The sequence below is a fragment of the Elephantulus edwardii genome, unplaced genomic scaffold, assembly GCF_000299155.1.
Source record: "Elephantulus edwardii isolate Elephantulus edwardi_28Jun2011 unplaced genomic scaffold, EleEdw1.0 scaffold00017, whole genome shotgun sequence".
Lineage (NCBI taxonomy): Eukaryota > Metazoa > Chordata > Mammalia > Macroscelidea > Macroscelididae > Elephantulus > Elephantulus edwardii.
Window position 1 is genome coordinate 8,898,880 of NW_006399767.1, and position 21,015 is coordinate 8,919,894.

General features: G+C 38.8%; 1 protein-coding gene across 1 annotated transcript in view; it reads right to left on the reverse strand.

The window, feature by feature from the left end:
• The window catches only part of SLC25A27 (solute carrier family 25, member 27), a 40,205-nt gene that overhangs the window by 15,375 nt on the left and 3,815 nt on the right, over positions 1–21,015 (reverse strand). Inside the window, exons 2-6 of the mRNA XM_006881928.1 lie at positions 18,030–18,221; positions 15,811–15,895; positions 9,185–9,307; positions 5,463–5,575; positions 195–279 (exon numbers count right to left, since the gene is read on the reverse strand). Of these exons, the coding sequence (XP_006881990.1) occupies positions 195–279; positions 5,463–5,575; positions 9,185–9,307; positions 15,811–15,895; positions 18,030–18,221 (598 nt within the window). The remainder of the gene's footprint in view (positions 1–194; positions 280–5,462; positions 5,576–9,184; positions 9,308–15,810; positions 15,896–18,029; positions 18,222–21,015) is intronic.

Genomic DNA, 21,015 nt, shown 5'->3' on the forward strand with positions numbered 1-21,015 from the left:
ACCCATCAAATTGTATTATTTTAACTGCAATGAATGAAATCTAAGAAAAATACTTCCTACAAATGTACTAGCACCTTTTCTCTAAGGGTTATGTCCTAAGATTTCAGATAAAAATCAGCACTTATCCCATTTATGGAAGACAGGGATGATACAGGATGAAGGAAAATGAGAGTCAAAATAAAATGGTCACCGACCTTGATAAGCCATGGGTCATGATATTGTCTTCAAGTGGTGTGTTCAATACCAAGTAGTGTTTCACTGTATCATAAGTAGTTAAATCTGGGAATAGAAGAGGTGATAAAGAGAGAGATTTTAGGCCAAGAAATAAACTAGTCTTGGGATAGGAAAGTGCATAAGAATAAGTTAGCATTTTTGTTTTCAAGCAGAGGCAAACTGTGCTGTCTTTGGAGGGAAAGGGGGTAAAAAGGGAGATTTTCAATTATATCATTTGAAAATTCCAATCCAGCTAGACTGAAAGTCAAGGTAATCTCTGAGATTTTTTGTGTTTATGATAATAAATACTCTTGTTTAGCCTAAGCTTGGCTGAAATCCTATTACTTAGAAGTCAAAAAGCATAATCATTATTCCATATTAAAATTGTTTTACTTTTTAAAAAATATAGTAAAGCTGTTGAAAGTTTTAAACAAATGCTGGAATTTTATAAGATTACACTCATTGATGTATAAATAATGGTGTGTAGTGAGGAAAAAATGGATGAATGCATTTGGTCATTCACCAAATATCCTACTGTTTACCATGTATCAGGCACAGTTCTAGGCCTTAGGGAAAGAACCATGGGTAAAATAAACAAAATTGCCTGCTCTCTGTCAGAGAATGAGACACTAGACAAATAAATATATTTTTAGATGGTAGTTAAGTTCTCTGAAGGCAAATATGGTAAAGAAATGTAATAGAAAGTACCACAGGGTGAGGAGGAATTCTAAAGTGTATGGTCAGGGAGGACCTCTTTGACAAGGTGACATGTGAACAGAGACCTACAGGATGGGTGAGAAAATAAACCTTGCAGATAACTGAGAGGCAATGACCCAGCCTCAAAAACCCAAACAAACACAGCAGGTCTGTGGCCTTGAGGGGCAGAGTCAGCTTAGTATGTTAGAGAAACAGCAAGAACACTGGACTAACAGGAGGGAGCAGAGTCAACAAGGGGTAGAGTAGTGCTGGAGTTTAGATCACGCGGTGCAACAGAAATCATCGAGGATTTTGCACAGAGAATGGGTTAATCCAGGTTTACTATTTTAAGAGGCACCATTTTGGCTGTTCTGCTAAAAGTAATTGTTGTTTACTCTGTTGAGACAAAACCGACCCATAGCTGACCCTCCAGTTGGTTTTCAGAGGCAGTACTTTGTACGGGAAGGGACTGCCTATCTTTCTCCAGCCGTTGGTTGATTTGAACTGTGTACCTTTGGGTTGGCAGCACAATTCCTTATTACTAAGCCATCAAAGCTCGGAGTGAACTACAAGAATACAAAATGGATATGAAAAAACAACTATGAGATACCATCTCACCCCAGTAAGAATAGCAAAATTTAACAGAACAGCAAGCAACAAATGCTGGCGAGGTTGTAGAGAAACTGGAACCCTTATTCACTGTTGGTGGGAGTGTAAAATGGTACAACCAACTGTGGAAGGCAGTGTGGCGCTTTCTCAAAAAGTTGCAAATAGAGATACGATTTGACCCAGTAATTCCATTACTGGGAATATAACCCAAAGAGACCATAACTGCCACCTAAGCAGATATATGCACACCCATGTTTATTGCACACAATGGAATACTATGCAGCATTGAAAAACAAGGAACTCATGCAATGGAATACAATGCAACACTGAAAAACAAGGAACTCACGCAATATTATTCAAAATGGGTGACTCTGAAGGACATTATGCTGAGTGAAATAGCTCAGTCACAAAAGGACAAATACTAAATCTACTAGGGGCTCAAAGGGAGAAAGACAGACTCTTGTGTGATTTACTGCCTCTGAAAACTCTCTGGAGGGTCAGCTATGAGTTGGTTCTAACTTGATGGCACATAACAACAACCACAACTACAGGTTGTGGTTCCTGTGATTCCTGGTGAGGTCAGGACTGTGAGGGTGCTGTGAGGTCTAAGCCTAAGTCCATGCCTTTCAGAGATTCAGAGATGGGTTGGTCTGGGGGCAGGATGGACAGGGAGGGGGTGGGCAGTGGGCTTGTTTGGGGACATGGTGATCTGGCACTGTCTGAGGATGGTCTCCCTGCACCTTCTCAGGACAGCCACACCCATAATTGGCATCACTGGCTCTCCTGTTGATGGGAAGAAGCCAGACGAGGTCCAGACAGCCCCCATCACACCCGGCATCAGGAGCACGCCTTTCTCCTCTCTCTTTATTGGATCAAAGTCTTTCATCAAGCTGTCTGGTTCTGTCTTATTCAATTAAATTTTTTTAATTAAAAAAAAAAAGGACAAATACTGCATAGTGCCACTGTTGTAAAACAGGACTGACATTGGGGTTAAGGGGAGACTGAGAAAGATGGGATAAATAATGTGTACTACATTGAAACAGATGAGGGAGAAAACTGTTTAAAAGGGATATGTGATTAGGTATTATTGTCATGAAAGGAGTCCAGAACAAAGGCTGCATAGTGGAGTGGATTTGGGGAGAGGGATTGTAAAACAATGAAAGATTTTTTTTTCTTTTACTTTTCAAAGAGAAGAGTGTACTGGGGGAGAGAGGTGGGCAGGAGAAAAGTACAACAATGAATGAATAAAAATCCAAAGTCTCTGTAAATTTTCATTAAAATTAATAATAAAAAATTTAAAAAATGGATATGAAACTGTTTCAGAATTCCTGGTCGGAGATGATGGTGACTTGGATCAGTGAATCTGTGGAACCCTATTTTTATAGGGCCCTATATTTGAAGAGAAATAAGATTCTATTTTTAAAGAGAGAAATCAGTGGGATTAGTTTAGCAGATTGAATGGGGGCTGAGATAGAGACCTTGAGGATGACCGAAGTTCTTGATGGAAGCAATCTGAAAGACAAAGCTTCAGTTTTAGGAAACAGATGGTAAGCACTGGTGCCTTGCAAGATCAGTTTCAGAGGAGTAATGAGAACATAATGGTTATAGAAGATAGAAGGAGACCAATTAGAAGGCTTTTGTATTAGTCTAGAAAACTCAATGCTGTTAAGAGTTGGAACCAACTCAGAGTTGATCTTCCAGCGAGATTTCAGAGACTGTAAATCTCACAGGAGGGCACTGCTCAACTTTCTCCTGCATAGTTGGCAGTCTTGAACCACCTACTTTTGGGAGTATAACTCCCTACCCATTAAACCACCAGAGCTCTCAACTAGTCCAGAAGGAAGAGAGAAATACTTAGATAAAGCAATGGAAGGAAGTGACAGATTTGAGGTATGCCTTAAAGATAGAAATGAGTGGACTTGGTGGTGTTGGTGTTAGGTGGTGTTGATTCAAGTATGGCTCATAGTGACCTTAAGAACAACTGGTCTAAACCCTGCCCTATCCTGTGCCATCCTCCTCATCCCCGACACATTCAAGCCCCTTGCTGCAGTCAGTGTCAATCCATCTGGATGAGGGTCATTTTCTCTTTTACTGACCCTCTACCTTTCCAAGCAGGCTGTGCCTCTCCAAGGACTGGTCCCTCCTGGTCTTAGAATGGATTTATTCATTCAGTCATCATATGTTTACTTACTACATGTGAGGTATTAGGAAAATAAAATACATTCCTTGCCTTTCAGGGACACCTAATCTAGTGGAGGAGATATGTACATAGTAGAACACAATGGAGTGAGGAACAAAATAATCGAGATAAGCACAGAAAGTTACAGAAACACATAAAAATCAATCTAATATAGCAGGATGGTTCATGGGAGGCTCAAGACATATCTTGGAGGGAGAGGGCAGCTGGGGTAAGTATTAAACAGTTCTGTAAAAGAAAATTAAATGGAACAGGAAGGAAGATGCCAGAAAGTGCAAAGGTGAAGAGTAGCTTAGTATGGGGAGGCAGTTGAACCATTTTTAGCTGATGACTATGGTTGACTCTTTGCTTCAGGATCAATGAGTGCAAACATTCTGTGTCATGTTAAGGAATTTCCAGTCTACCTCCTAAGTGAAGAGGCACCAATGAAAGGGTTTAAAGTCCTTGTTAACATGCCAAGACCTATGTTTTCCATATATCCCTTTGGATATGGGATATATATTTGAAAGATAGAGAGACACCAATTACAAAGTTGTTGTTGTTGTTGTTAGGTGCCGTCGAGTCGTAGACGACTCATAGCGACCCTATGAGCGAAAGGCCTTAGCACTGTCCATAGAGTTTCCGGAGGCAAGCTATTTCGGAAGTGGATACCGCTCTTGCCTCCAAGCTTGTTTAAATCTGGGAGCTCCACCAAACACTGTCCACCATGGGTAACCATGATCACATTTGGCACATCAGTGTCAAAGTTCTCAGCATCACAGCAACCACAAGTTACCTCTGTATAGCAATACACAGACCAGTATATTATATGCCCAAAGGCCAGGATATATATTTGAAAGATAAAGACACACATTTCAAAATAATCTAGTTGCAAGGTAATGATGGTGGTGGTGGTGGTGGTTATTAGCTATGATTGTGTCAGCTTCAACTTATGGCAACCTCAAGAACATTGGAACAAAACAATGTTCAGTCTTGTACCACCCCATCATCAGGTGGTCATCAGAGTGCTGTGATTCACAGGGTGTTCAGTGCCTAATTTTCAGAAGTAAATTGCTAGAACTTTCTTGTTAGACCATCTTTGTCCAGAAGTTCTGCTAAAAGTTGCTCAGCATCATAGCAACACTCCGTGTAATATCATAGCAATGTGTACGAGGCACACTGAGTGAAAATGAGCCATGAACCTCCACCACCCACCTCCATGATGGCTAGGATTGTAGAATCAGTGATTTTAAGGATAGTAAGTACTGCAGGGAGAGAACGCTTTAAAGAGCTATTTAGCAGATAAAATAAGTTAGTCATTGAATACAGGAGAGGGATGAAGGTCACATAAGGAAACATTCAGGTTTATACCCTGTGGTGTCTGGCTATACAAAATGGATTCTAGTAAAAGGAGCAGGATTGCTGGAGAAACAAAACTTGATATTCTAAAAAGAATGTCTATCAAATGGTTGCATATATTAGTCTGAATCTTAGAAGGACGTTCAGGCTAGACCAGGCTTTAAATATTTGTGTTCTTGTCTCTATTGTAACAGATTCTTGGATGTTTTGTTTGTTCTAGGAAACCCTTTTTACATGTTCCTTTAGAATAAAATGAAAATGCTATAAGAAAAATACTCAGTTATACCTCACAATGTCCAAGAAGCCTGTTATGAAACAATAAAAATTAATTAGCTTTGTTTCCCTGACATAAATCCTTATAACTATTAATCAAATTAAAAGGCATCAGAATTCCAAAAGTTGCCCTTACCTCCCATGTTCACCAGCGCAGCTCTCTGTATGTTGGGCACCCAGCCTGCCCAAAGCCCACGCACTCCTCCTTCTGCTAAGATTTTTGAAAATGCATGGTGTACTCCACGGAAGCTAACGAAAAGAAGAAGTAAAATGTGAAAATCCTGTGCATAGATTGCGATTGGACAAGACGGCTTTGTATGAAGTAAAAACTTAATTACCCAGAATTTTTGGGAATTCAAGCAACTCAAAAAGTAAACTTTTCAAGTTTTCTTTAGAAAAAAGCCAAACTTTGATGTAAGCATTCTTAATGTCAAACTTTTAAAACTATATCATCCTCTGCTTATGTGCTCATATTACAAAAAAAGAAAAAACCCTTTTCTTGATATTTCATATTTCAAATACAGCTATTTAATAGAAGACAGAAAAGTGGTTCTCAGACTTCTGTATTCATTTTACTAGGAATTTGAGAACTTGAAAACTTTTTTATTATGCCAAATAAAGCCATTAAAATGTTTACTCTTACATAATCTCATTTTAAAAATGACATTTTAGTTATTGTAAAAATAGAATGATAACTAGTCAAACATGTATCGGGGACCCAAGTGGGGAAAGGGTGGGAGAAAAGGGATGAGAATGTGTAGGGGAAAAATTACAGGGTGTCCAATTTGGTGAGTGGAGAGAAGGTAAAAGAAATGAGAAAGGTCTGGCAAAGCCCTGAAAACACAGGGTAATTGTGGGCACAGTCCAATGGTAATTAAAACATAATGCATGGGAATGAATGTATGAAACACAATGTGAACATTTTAAGCAAACTAATAGAAAATAAAAATCCAGTGTGAAAAACAACAAGTAAACCAGTATAAAATAATAATTTTTTAAAATGAATTTTAGGTAAAAAATTGGGAAGACAATGCTGTAAGTGTTCCTAAAACTGAATAACTTTAGCTTTATGAAACTTTAGCAACTTATTCCTATTTTGCTATAGATAGATTAAAAAAGAATATGACTCATGAACTTCATATAATCAGAAATACTCAGAATCAAATATCCCCTTTTCAATTAGTAGTTGTGTGGCTTTAATGGGGCATTGTACTCTCTGAGGCTCATCAAAAAGATAATCTGTATTTGCTAGGTATGCATAATTACCACCTGGGAAGCTGTCCTCAGGGATGATGTTAATTACAGCTTTACTTAGTGCCAGAGGCATTTTATGTACACAGATGTATTTTAACTCGGAAAGTTCTATGAAACACAAACTATCATTGTGATCTAGATCCGAACATACAGAGGTTTAAAGAGATTAAGAATCTTTACTTAGGCTACAGAGATAATGTGATAAAGTTTAGATTTAAATCCTAGCCTATTTGGCTTCAAAGTTTATGTTCTTCATATTATAAATGTAATTAAACAAAAACTGCTCAGTGTTAGGGACAAGGGAAGGAAAGCAAAACTAAACTAAAAAGAACACCAAGCTGAGAGGGTCAATTAAGACCTCAAGATGGGTTTATACAATATTTATCCTTGTGGGACTGAGTTCACTCAGCATAATGCTCTCCAGTCCTTCCCAAGTTAGGTAATAATTTACAAAGTTATTATAGAATGAGTATAAGGATGGTGGGAGAGACTTGAAGCAGAGAAATGTGGATGTGTAGGGGGAGAGGGAGATTAATCATTGGGATATACAATTTGATGGGGGGTGGGTAAGGGAAATGGAGAGAATTTGTTTGAATTGGTATTTGAGTTTTATAAATAAACTAGTGGAGGTGCGGAAGAAATCAGATGGTTCTAGACCTTAAGTCCCAATGGCTAATATTCTCCATGTATATTCAATCCAAGTCCTACTTTCCTCTGTTAGTTAAAAATTACAAGCTGTTCTAATATAATTAAGTGGACCCTGTGCTTCTGGAAATGGCACGGCTAGAGCAAAGCTATACCCTCCTCTCCCCTCCCCAGCTATGTGTCTGCTCTCCTGTGAGTGAAGGGAAGCTTGGGCTGAGGTCCTCCAGAGTCAGCTAAAACAACAGTGGAACAAAAAGCTATGGTCTGCCTGCAAAGCCCTCCTCTACTCATGGCTTATCTATCAACCTAGAGTGTTAGAATGAACAGAACCAACCCCTTTTACTAATTCCAGCTGTCCTGCATTTTTATTTTTTCTCCTCTCAGCAAAAGGAGGAAGATTTTCCTCTTAGGTTAAACCAAATGATTGAACTTGAAGCCTTCTAAAGAAAGACTGAGACAGCGTAGTGTACTTCAATTGGAGAATTTTTTTTTTTAATTATGAAAAACATACTGAAAAATCTTTCGTAAACATGGGGGATAGAGGTCTTAAGACACAGGTCGAATGAGGATAGTGAGGGCAGGGAGAACCAGTTGCATGGTCAACCTTCTTTCAGGACGACAGGAAAGAAACCCAAATTTTGCACCTTATAAACCAGATGAGAGCTCTGGTTGTTGTTGTTGTTAAGTGCTGTTGAGTCGCTTGCTACTCATAGCAACCCCATGTACAACAGCTCTAAACTCTGCTCTGTCCTGTGCCAATTTCATTGTCTCTGACACACTCATCCCGATTGCTTCAGTCACCGAATCAATCCACCTCCCAGAGGGTCTTCCCCTCCTGCGCCTGCCCTCCACCCTCCCAAGCATGATGTCCTTCTCCAAGGACGAGCCCTCCTTACAACATGACCAAAGTATGTCAGACGAAGTTTCAGAATCCTTGCCTTCAAGGAGCAGCCCGGTTTAACCCTCTCCAGGATGAATCTGTTTTGTTTTCTTAGCAGTCCATGGTACCCTCAGCAATCTTCTCCAACACCAAAGCTCAAAAGCATCAATTCTTCTATCCTCCCTGGGCATTGTCCAGCTCTCTGACACATAACAAGTGATTACAAAGACCATGGCCTGTATCAGATGCACCTTAGTCTCCAGAGTGACACCATTGCTCTTCAGTACTCTGGAGAGGTCCCTAATAGCAGACTTTCCCATGGCAATGCACCTTTTAATTTCCTGGCTATTGGTGCCAAGAGTGTTGACTGTGGAGCCAAGCAAACTAAAGCTGTGTACAATCTCAATCTCTTCACCATCCATCCTGATGCTGCCCAGTGGTGAGAATCTTCATCTTCTTGACATTGAGCCTCAATCCATATTGAAGGCTGCAGTTCCTGACCCTCAGCAGCAAGTGCTTGAGGTCCTCCTCAGTTTCAGCAAGCAGGGTTGTGTCATCTGCGTAATGCAGATTGTTGATAGATTTCCCACCAATCCTGATGCCACATTTCTTCTCATAGAGTCCAGCCTCTCGGATGATCTGTTCTGCATACAGATTGAAAAGGTATGGAGACAGAACACACCCCTGGTGAATGCCTTTCCCAATTTTGAACGATGCACTGTTTCCTTACTCTGTTCTGACGACTGCCTCTTGGTTCAAGTGTAAGTTTCGCATTAGCATGATCAGCTGTGTATTAAGCACTTGGCTGTCAACCCAAAGCCTGGATGTTACTGTAGGTTAGGTGTAGCATTAGAGGCAGTGGAGTGAAGACATCCACTGTATAGTCTGTCTGTCAGAGAACAACATGCACATCTCATCATACCTAGAAAAGATCCAGATCAGGTCTCTCTTAAAATCAATTCCAAAGTAGAACAATTGGAAATATTTTCTTACCGAATGTTAGAGAAAATGATGCATGAGGCCATTAGGCAAATGAAAGCAGAGGGTAAAGAAAGGCAGCAGTTAATAGGAGAACGTACCGCAAAGGTTTTCCTTCCAGTTTCCGTTTTCCCTCCATTTGCATCTGAACTTTCACTAGGTCAGTTGGATTGGCTAAAAATTGGCCAATAACGCCAGCCATCATTCCACCAATGATTGATTTCCTAATTGTAAAAGAAAATACATTTTTAAAAAAATTAAAGTAACCATTAATTTCACAGATTTTCTAGTCAAACAATACCAGCCTGGATAAGAAGTTTGTCAATACCGTTCTCACTAGATATGAGATTCAAGGCACAGTGAAGACAAGGGGAGCCCAAACACACCACAAAAGAAAGTAGAGTGTTATGAAGGGAGGGCTAAAGAACCACAGGGAGCTGAGCATCCCATGGACAGCCACAAGAACAAACAGATATGTGCTGGAGAGGGTGCAGCTGGAGTGCTCTTTAGAGGCAAGAATGATGAGGCTTTACCTCACATACTTTGGACATATTACTAAGAGGGGCTATTCCTTGGAGAGGGACATGATGTTGGGAAGGGCGGAGGGTCAGCAAAGGAGAGAAAGACCCTAAACCAGGTGGAATGACATGGTGACTGCTGCAGTAGGCTCTTATGTGTCAGGAAGTGTAAGGATGGTGCAGGACAGGACTAGATTCAGATATTTTGTTCATAGGATCACTTTGAGTCATACTCAACTCGATGGCACCTAACAACAATAACAAGTTTGAGTCCAGTAATTATACTTTTCACCACTGTTACATATGACAGTTTGCACGTTTAACCTGTTATGTATAGATATACCTTTTAAAAGGTACATAAACTGTTCGTCAATTTTATTTTTCCTAACAGTTTGTTTTTAAATTGTGATCTGAATAAAGTTTATAATGCATATTTTAAATAATGCATATTTTGTTCAGTAATATTAATACCCACAGTATGTGATCATCCATTAATTCCATATAGTCTTTTCCTTCACCCATATTAATTATTTATTATCAATTTTTTAGTCTGTGTCAGTCTTCTTTCTGGTAGTCATACTAGTATGATTCTGAGTGTAAATCTTTCTTTAGCTTTTTGTAATAGTGGTCTTGTAAAAGGACACAATGTTTGTCCTTTGTGGCTGCCTCATTGCACTTAACATAAGGTACTCATCCATGCCGTGCAGTGTTTCACAAGTTCTTCATTGCTTTTCTGTGTTTCATTAGTACTCCACTATGTGAATATACCACAGTTTCTCTATGCATTCATTTGTTGATGGTCATTTGAGTTGTTTCCAACTCTTTTATATTGTACATAATTATATTGTATATAGTAAACATGGTTGTTCATGTCACAGCTCTTACATTCTTTAGAATACAAACCTAGTAGTGGAATATCTGGATAAAATGATATTTCCATTTTCAGTGTTTTAAGGAAATATCAGATTGCTTTCTATAGTGGTTATACCATGTTACATTGCCACCAGCAATGCATGAAAATCTGAGACTGTTATTCACTGATTTACTGAACTTTTGCTGCTGGAATGCGACAGTATTTCACTGTTGTCCCCCCCCCCCTTCCTGCTGTTGTGATTTGAATCTCTAAAATAGTTATTTAGAGCATTTCTTATTTTTTTGACCATATTGATTGTTTTCTCTGGTAAAGAGTCTTCTCATATTCTCTGTCCACTTTGTAAATGGGTTATTAGTCTTTTTTTGTTGTTGTTGTTGTTAAGGTGTTAAAGTTTTCTATTGATTTTAGATAAGAGCCCCTCATCAGATAAGTCACTGCCAGATATAATTTCCCCAGTCTGTAGGTTATTTTTTTACTCATTTGGAGAAATTTCCTGATGAACATAAGAACTTAATTCTTTGAAGACACAATACATTCAGTTTAGGATCTCTGGTTGTGTATTTTTGGTTATAGTTAACCCCATGGATTAAGGCTATGAAATTCACTTCTATTTTTTATTTTGATGATCGTTTTGGCTTTACCTAGGTCCATGATCCACCTGTTGTTGTTATGTGCCGTCATGTTGCCTGTGACTCATAGCAACCTTATGTACAACAGCTCTAAATATTGCTCTATCCTTTCCCAATCTTATTGTCTCTGACACACCTACCCCCATTACCCCAATCACTGACTCTATGTATCTCATTGAGTGTCTTCCTCTCCTGTGCTGTCCCTCCATTCTCCCAACCATGACATCCCCTTCCAAGGACTGGTCCCTCCTTACAACATGTCCAAAATATACCAGACAAACCTTCAGAATCTTTGCCTCCTGGTTTCACCCTCTCCAGGCAAACCTGTTTGTTCTCCTAGCAGTCCATGGTATATTCAATACTTGTCTCCAACACCGCAGCTCAAAGGCATCAATTCTCTTTCTGTCATCCCTAGTCATTGCACAGCTTTCTGATGCTTTGCAAGTAATTGCAAAGACCATGGCCTGTATCAGGCACACCTTAGTCTTCAGACTGACATCGTTGCTCTTCAGTACTTTGGAGAGGTCTCTGACAGCAAACCTTCCCAATTCAATTTGTCTCAATTCCTGGCTGCTGGTCCCAATAGTGTTGATTGTAGAACCAAGCAAACTAAAGCTGTTAACAATCTCAATCTACTCACCATCTATCATGATGCTGACAATAAGCCCAGTGGTAAGAATCTTTGTTTTCTTGATGTTGAGCTTCAATCCATACTGAAAGTTCCAGTCCTTGACCTCTTCAGGAGCACTTCAGATCCTCCTCAGTTTCAGCAAGCAGGGTTGTGCCATCTCCATAACGCAGACTGTTGATGAATCTTCCTCCAATCCTGATGCTACATTTCACCTCATAGAGCCCAACCTCCCAGATAATCTGTTCTGCATACAGATCGAAAGATATGGGGGATAGGACATATCCCTGGTTATATCCTTCCCCATTTTGAACCAGGCAGTGTTTCCTTACTCTGTTCTGATTACTGCCTCCTGTTCCAAGTATAGGTTTCGCATATGCACGATCAAATATTCTGGGATTCCCATTCTTCTCAGTTAGCCACGGTTTGTTGTGCTCCACACAGTCAAATGTCTTTGCATAGTCAATGAAACACAAATAGACAGTCCTCTGGTACTCCCAGCTTTTGGCCAAGATCCATCTGACATTAGCTATAACATTCCTAGTACCTTGGCCTCTTTTAAACCCAGCCTGCACTTTTGGCAGTTCTCTATTGATGTTCTCTTCCAGGCATTTTTGGTAATCTTCAGCAGAATCTTGCTTGCATGTGATATTAATGATATTGTTTGATAATTTCCACAGTCTGTCAGATCACCTTTCTTTGGAATGGGAACAAATATAGATCTCTTCCAGTCAGTTGGCCAAGTGGTTGTTCTCCAGATTTCTTGGCACAACTTGGTGAGCAAGTCCAGAGCAGTATGTGTTTGTTGAAATATGTCAATTGGTATACTGTCAATTCCTAGGGCCTTATTTTTACCAATTCTTTCAGAGCAGCTTGAACTTCTTCCTTCATCACCAGAGGCACTTGCTCATATGTTGTTTCATGAAATTCTTGTGTCAGCCAATTCCTTTTGGTATACTCTTTCCATCTTCTTTTAATGCTTCCTGGATCATTTAATATTCTGACCAAAGCATCCTAAAGTTTTGAAACTCAAGGCTTGAATTTGTTCTTCAGTTCCTTCAGCTTAAGAAATGCCAAGTGAGTTTGGTCCCTTTGATTTTCAAACTCCAGCTCTTTGTACGTTTCATTATAATACTTTATTTTGTCTTCCCGCACTGCCTAGAATTAGTTTTTTTATATGATGTGAGGAAAAGTTTTTGTTTTAATTTTCTGCATGTGGATTTTCAATTTTTCCAGCACCATTTGGAAAAGAGGCTGTAATTTTTCCATTTAATGGACTTCATCTCCTTGTCAAAAATGACAGGTGGATTGATTTACTCCTGGTTCCATCTTAAAGGGTCTCTTGTCATTTCATAAAGAGTTGCCTGGTTTGCTTAATATTTTTATGTGATGCTTCAAAACAAAGATAGTCCAGGCCAACTGACAACATTGAGATTGTTAACAGCTTTAGTTTTCTGGGCTCCACAATCAACACTCTTGGTACCAACAGCCAGGAAATCAGAAGACAAATTGCACTGGGGAAAGTCAGCAGTCAGGGACCTCCCTAGAGTACGGCAATGATGTAGAGCAATAGAGTAGAGCAATGATGTCAGCGCCTGATCCCGGACATAGTCTTCACAATTGGTTGCTAGACGGTCAAAGAGTTGGACAATGACTAGGGATGATAGAGAATTGATGCCTTTGAGCTGTGGTGCTGGAGAAGAGTGTTGAATATACTATGGAATGCCAAGAGAACAAGGAGATTTATCCCAGAGAGGGTGAAACCAGGCTGCTCCTTGGAGGCAAGGATCCAGAAGCTTCATGTGACATACTTCTGGCATGTTGCAAGGAGGGTCCAGTCCTTGGGAAGGGACATCATCCTTGGAAGGGTGGAGGGACAGAAAAAGAGAGGAAGACTATTGATGAGATGGATTTATTCAGCGACTGGGGAAATGAGGCTGGGTGTGTCAGAGACAGTAAAGTTGGCACAGGATAGAGAAGGTTTTAGGACTATTGTACAGAGAGTCACTATGAGTCACAAGTGACTCAATGGCACATAACAACAATAATTCATATGCCACAACCACCAAATTATTTGATGTCAAACCATTCCAATTGATGGAAATCTCACAGGATAGAAAAAATATTCTATAAGTTTTCCAAAGCTATAGTCTTTACACAAGCACATTGTCACATCTTTCTCCCGTGGGTGAGTTCAAACTGATGACCTTTCAATTAGTATATGAATGCTTTGCATCACCAGGGTTCCAGCATTTACTTCACCCACACTGTACCATTAAGACCCCACAGTTTATTTAACTATAGTAATTTTTTAAATTCAACATTTACATAATATTTTCCAGGTTGCTTTTCATAGAACTTGTATCAGTTTATATTTCCACTGACAGTCTTTGAGAGTGTTTATTTCTCTACCCAAGGATAAGCACATTATTATGGTTTCTCTTATGACTCTCATAACCACTTCCTCTTCGGTAATTTTCATACTTCATAATTGCTTACATTTTTATTATTAAAAACCCTCATTGGCTGCAGAGCTCTTCAAAGTAGATCCATGACCTGCTTCCAAGGTACCTCTTTTTTTTATTCATTCATTGTTGCACATTTTCTTCCTTCTCCTTCCCTATCCCCTTCCCTAGCCCACTTTGCAATGCAACTGTTGTCCCAGCTTATTGTCATACATATAATACCTAATCACATACTCCTTTCAGACTGTTCTTCCCCTCATCTGTTTCAGTGTAGTATTCATTACATAGACACTCTTTTCCTATTCAACCCCAACCCTCCCCCATGTCAGTCCTTATTATATAACAGTAGTGTTATGCAGTATTTGTACTTTTGTGACTGAGATATTCCACTCAGCATAATGTCCTCCAGGCTCACCTATGTTGTGTAATGTTATACGAATTCATTGTTTTTCAGTGATGGACTCAAACTTCTAATCTTCTTGTTAACATACGTTAACCATGTGATTATGGATTCTTTCATGAACAGTAATAGCAATTCTTTGTTAATCACCTGTTAATACCCTTTCCCGATTTTTCCTTAATGTTTTCTAGATTTTATTTCTTTTTTGGTATTCTTGGGATATTTTTAATAGCAATCCACTTAACAACAACAACAATACAGAGAGCTCTCTAGTGGACAGAAAGCAATGCTACCAAGCTAAAGATGGATGATTTTAATCTGCGGCCCTCAGGCCTGGTTTTAATTGTTTTTGGTCAAACATTCTTCTAAGTGGTATAGCACGTGTCTGTCCATTTGCTGTACAGTAATAACTTGTGGATGCTGTGATGCTGAACACAGACACTGATGTGTCAAATGCAATAATGGTTACCCATGGTGGACAGTGTTTGGTGAAATTCCCTGATTAAACAAGATTAAACAAACAGGAGTGGCATTCATTTCCAAAACAGCTTGCCTCTGGAAACCCTATGAACTTGGAGAAACGATGAGTTACACAAGTTTTTAGGTCTTTCATTCATAGAGTTGCTATGAGTTGTCTATGACTTGAGAGCACTTAACAACAACAACATTCCACTTCTCCCCTGTTTTCTTTATAAACCTTATAAGTAGTGTGCTCTTCCTTCCATCATCTCATCTGACTACAAAAATGTTTACTGGCAGATATTTATTCTACAGTTAAGAAAACTAAAGGCTTAAAAATTGAAGTTATTTACCAAGACTGCTTTCAACTGGTAGAGTAGTTGTAGGGAATTGTTTTGCTAACTTAAAGGTGGCCAGTTCATCACCTCCTCCCATGTGATTTGTAGCTTCCAAAACTCTCTACAAGATCAGCTATGAATTGGCTCTGACTTAATGGCAATGAGAGGACTCCAAAGCTCATAGTTTCTCAGTGAAAAGAACAAGGAAGGTGGTTTGTGGCTCCTCACATATATATATACACATTTTAGATATGTAGATAATTGTATACAATATTCAGAAAATTTCAATTATTTGAATGTATAACTATGATTAAGTCTCTAACTTGTGGCAACATTGATACAAAAGCTATTTTACATAAATTTAATGTAAATTTAATTAAATTGGAGCAATCACCTATCTTCAAAGTAAAACTTACCAAAAGGGATAGTGCTTATCTTCGCTTTTGCCAAACACAACCTCACGGAGATGTTCATACGTGACCATTCGACCTCCAGAATATACTGTGTAAAACATTGTTAAAAAGGTGTATTCAGTGGTATGTTTAATAAAATCAAAAGGACCTTCTGATCTGGCCCAGCCTGTCTCTCTGGATCTTTCTGTCATGTGCCCTCAGCTCTAGAGACAAGATCATCCTGAACTGTACACAAATGTGCCAGACTTTTGGAAGCCTCAAGCCCATACTACTTACTCTTCCCCTTTTTAAATAATTGATTTTCCCTTTCTTTACATGACTACCTACTCCTCCTTTTTAAAAACTCAATTCAAACATGTTTTCCTGTAAGTGCTCACTAATTTCCCCCCTTGATGTTCTAAGCTTTTGTTTCATTGTATTTCCTCTGCTTCTCCCAACTTCCTCTACAACTACTCAGGCTAACACCTATTATGGCACTTATTTGTTTTGAGATTAACTTGATTTCCCTATCTTTTCATCAGACCATGAGCTCCTTGAGACATATTTTGTGTCCATTCCTTATGTCCTAACAGAGAGCTTAGTACATAGCAGACATTTTATGAAAGAAAAAAAATTACTTCATTGGATAAGTTATAAGTGCATTTTTTTTTCAGTCAAGGGCCAAGCATGTGAAATGAATTAACTGTAAAGCAATACATAATGGTCAGCAAAATACTCATCAAAAAACTGAATTAAAAGCGCTAATGAGAAGCAAAGAAAAAAACAAGGAAAATGGAAAAAAATTATAATAATCACATAGTAGCCATACAGAGGGGGGACTCTGAAATGTCAAGATATCTGATGAGGTATTTTAAGGTAATGAAAATATACAAATTGTGAAAAATCATAATAATGTCTATTCATGCCTTTAGATAGTTCCTGATGAATAGATAGGAACATACTTGAACATAATTATCTGAATAACTGAACTTTAGTAATAGTAAGCTGATGAATAATTTTCTGATCAAGGGTCCTTTTTTACTTAAGGAAATGAGTGTCACTCATTCATTACTACAGAGCAGAAACTGACTAGCTAATCCTCTAGTGCGTTTTGAAGGGTGAAAATCACGTGGAAAGGGATTGTATATCTTTCTCCTGAGGAGAAGCTGGTAGATTTGAACCACCTGCCTCTGGGTTGGCAGCACAACTTCTTACTCACTTGGACACCAGTACATAATTACGGTACTTTCTTCTGAAGTAAAATTTGCATTCTTCTACCTATACCCTAAAATATTCTATCCTGATGAAGTGCCTGATGCCACTTTGGAAGCAGAGTAGGAAAATATTCTCATTGGCTATGGTATAGTTAACACTACTTCCTTTAAGAATGATGCATGTAAAATACTTACATAATTAGGAAAAAGAAAATATGCAAATATAGCAGAAATGTTAGCCTAGTTAGTAAGGTAGTCTGGCCAGAGCAATTGTGCTGCATGTACTTCATGCCAGAACAGGAATATTCATATTAACTCCGATAGCACTGTAAAATATGCTATTGCATATGCATATTTGCCATGCATCAGAGAGCTGGACAATGACTAGGGATGATAGGAGAGCTGATGCCTTTCACCTGTGGTGTCGGAGAAGAGTATTGAATATTGAATATACCATGAACTGCTAAGAGAACAAACCGGTTCATCCTAGAGAGGGTGAAACCAAGGTTGCTCCTTGGAGGCAAGGATTCTGAAGCTTCATCTGACATACTTTGGACATGTTGCAAGGAGGGATCAGTTCTTGGAGAGGGATGTCAAGCTCGGGAGGGTGGAGGGACAGCGCAGGAGAGGAAGACACTCGATGAGATGGATTGATTCAGTGACTGGAGTAATGGGGGTCGGTGTGTCAGAGACAATAAGATTGGCACAGGATAGAGTAGGGTATAGGGCTGTTGTACATAGGGTTGCTATGAGTCGCAAGCAACTCTGCAAATAACAACATTTTGGCCACACTTTTTTCTTTTCCTGCGTTTTAAAAGGACCTTACAGATATCAGGATAGCACATCCCAAAATACATTAGTGTACATTTCTTTTTTTTTTTTAAATAAAAGCCCAACACATCTTTAATAACTAAATATTTTCTTTTTTATTTAAAACTTTCTGGCTTTTGAAAATAGCTAAATAGAAAGCACAGCATAACTAAACATAGAACTTTTAACAAACTTACCAGGCAGAATCAAGATAAATACCTACGTGTCTGTAAATGGCGGGTGTCACTCCTTGCCAAAGCTTTAGAAAGCCTTCCTCCTGGACAATGCCTAGGGCTGTGCGCACCATGCCCCGATAGGGGACAGGCTCTTGTGTGCTGTCTCCTAATCGAGCAAGCGCAGCTTCTCCTTGCATCTGGAGTCGAGTTTTTGTGAGATCGAGAGGAAAGGTTGCTAATAAAAAACAAAACAAGGGAACCTCACAACATTCAGAGAAACAAACAGCAAATTCTAAAATTACACTACTAATATGTTCCTCCATGGGACAAGTGGCAAACCTTAGAGGACATCGAAATCAACTGAGAGATTGTTAAAAATTCAATCAATATTCCCTAGCCCTATGCCAATAAACTCTATTTGACCTAGGTGGCATCAGGGGGAAGGTGATATGCCTTAGATTCTTATAGAAATTTAATCAAGCATCTACTTTAGTTCTTAGTGTTTGTTTTCCAGTGTGAAACAGTTTAAAATATCCCTGTTAACTATGAGGTCCCATCTTTTCAAAAGATACTATATAAGGACATTATGCTTGGAAGGGTGGAGGGACAGCACAGGAGAGGAAGACCCCTGGGTGGAGATGGATTGACACGGTAAATAGGGTAATGGGGGTAGTGTGTCAGAGTCAGTGAGACTGGCTAAGGATAGAAGAGTTCAGAGCTATTGTATGTAGGGTCGCTATGAGTCACAATGGTACATAACAACAAAAGTAACTTTCTGAGGAGCTGCGCTGGCCCACTGGTAAAGAAGTGAACTGCCAAACCAAAAGCACACAGTTTGAGTCCACCAGCTGTTCTATAGGAAAAAGATGAGCAGTCAACTCCTATATAATTTAGTGCCTCCGAAAACCCACTGGAGGGTCAGTTATGAGTTGGTTCTGCCTCGATGGCACATAACAACAATATGTTGCCGCACACAATGGCAAAAAAGAAAAATGTGTTTCTAAGCACAGCCTGAATTTAAAAGTGTGTGGCAACATGCTAAAATGCTATTCTACTTATTGAAGTTCTCAGTAATGTCAAATAAAGCTTAATTTTTAAGTTAACATATAGGTTAATGACCAACCTGATGTTTTAGATAGAGAAAATACAATGTGGGGTTTGTTACTTCTTTCATAAAGAAGTGGCCTACTCACTTCTAGTAGAGCATATACTGAGCTGTTTTCTCAGCATGAATGAATTTTATGCATGTCTTTTTCTTTCAATGTGCATATTTTTCATTAAAGAGAGACCTTTTCTCTTAAAACAGAATGAAACTGGCTGGCCCACATAAGGAAAACCTAACTCATAACTTTATTAGTGTCCTAACTAGTCAAAATAACTAGATTCTGACAAGTCCGTCAACACAAGTGACATTACATAAGGGTTTTTTTTTTCAGTGATCACCATGAAATCCTAATTACGCCTTCTTCAAGTTAAAGGAGTGGGTGAAAATAAAGGAGTGTGGTGAATATTAAATCTTCTCACTGGTCTTTGGAAAAATTACTATAATGACGTTTTTCTACCCAACAGAAGTATCTTATATAGGTATAATTTATTTTAAGCAATTGATTTATGGATATTTTAAATTTGAAAAGCCTTAAGAATTAGGCATTTCTATGAGACAATGAGGTGGCTCCGGTGACTTAAAGGATAAGGGGCTGCACTGCCAGCTGAAAGCTGGTGGCTGGAATCCACCAGCTGCTCCAAGGAAGAGAGACAGGCAACCTCCTCCTGTACAATTCCCAGCCTCTGATAACCTGCTAAAGGTCAGCTCTGGGAAGGACGGTTCTGACTGGATGGCAATGAGTTTGAGGTGGTGGTGTGTTTCGTTGTTTTGTTTTGTTTTTAATTTTGGGTGATGTCTTAAGTGTGCAAAGAATTTGATTGTGCAGATCACAAATTATTAATAACATTGGGAAAAGTGAGAATTCCAGAACACCTAATTGTTTTCAGGTGAAACCTATCCAAAAATAAAGACACAGTTACCAAATAAAACAAGTGGATACCACATCCTTCAACATCATGGTTGTATCCTTTTATCACAAATATTCAATCTGTATGCTGAGCAAATAAATAATCTGAAAAACTGTAAAATATTAAGAGGAGTGTGGCATCAGGATAAAAGAAAAAAAAAATCATTTACCTTATAGAATTGATAAGATCATTCTTGCTAAAAGTAAATACACAGAGAGATAAGTACACACACACATTCATTCATACATACATACATATCTTTTGTTATATGTATATTTTGTAGCCAGGAAACATCAAAAGAAAATGGAAGGAATACAGAGAGTCACTGTACCAGAACTGCTAACACAGAATCATTTCTGGAAGTAGGATAGGATCAAGAACCAATGGGACTAGAAGAAGTTCAAGCTGCTCTGAAGGAATTGGAAAAAATTAAGTCCTCAGGAATTGACGGAATATCAATTTATATATTTCAGCAAACAGATGCAGCCCTGAATGTGCCAGGAAATCTGGGTGTGCCAGGAAATCTGAAGTACAACTACCTGGTCAACTGACTGGTAGCAAACCATATTTATTCATATTCCCCTCAAAAAGGTGATCCAACAGAATGTGGAAATTATCAAACAATATCACTTACATCACATGCAAGTAAAATTTTGCTGAAGATTATCCAAAAATTACTAGAACAATACATCGACCATGTAGATCACAATTGTAGTTAGTATGAGAAGAATGGGAATCCCAAAACACTTGATTGTGCTCATGTGAAACCTAGACCTAGACCAAGAAACTGTTGTCCACACAAAGTAAGGAAACACTGCATGGTTCAAAATCAGGAAAGGAGTGCATCAGGGATGTATCCTTTCTCCATACCTTTGCAATCTGTATGCTGAACAGATCATTCAAGAGGCTGGACTTTATTAAGAAGAATGTGACATCAAGTTTGGTGGAAGACTCATCAACAACCTGTGTTATGCATATGACACAACTTTGCTCACCAAAACTGAGGAGGACTTGAA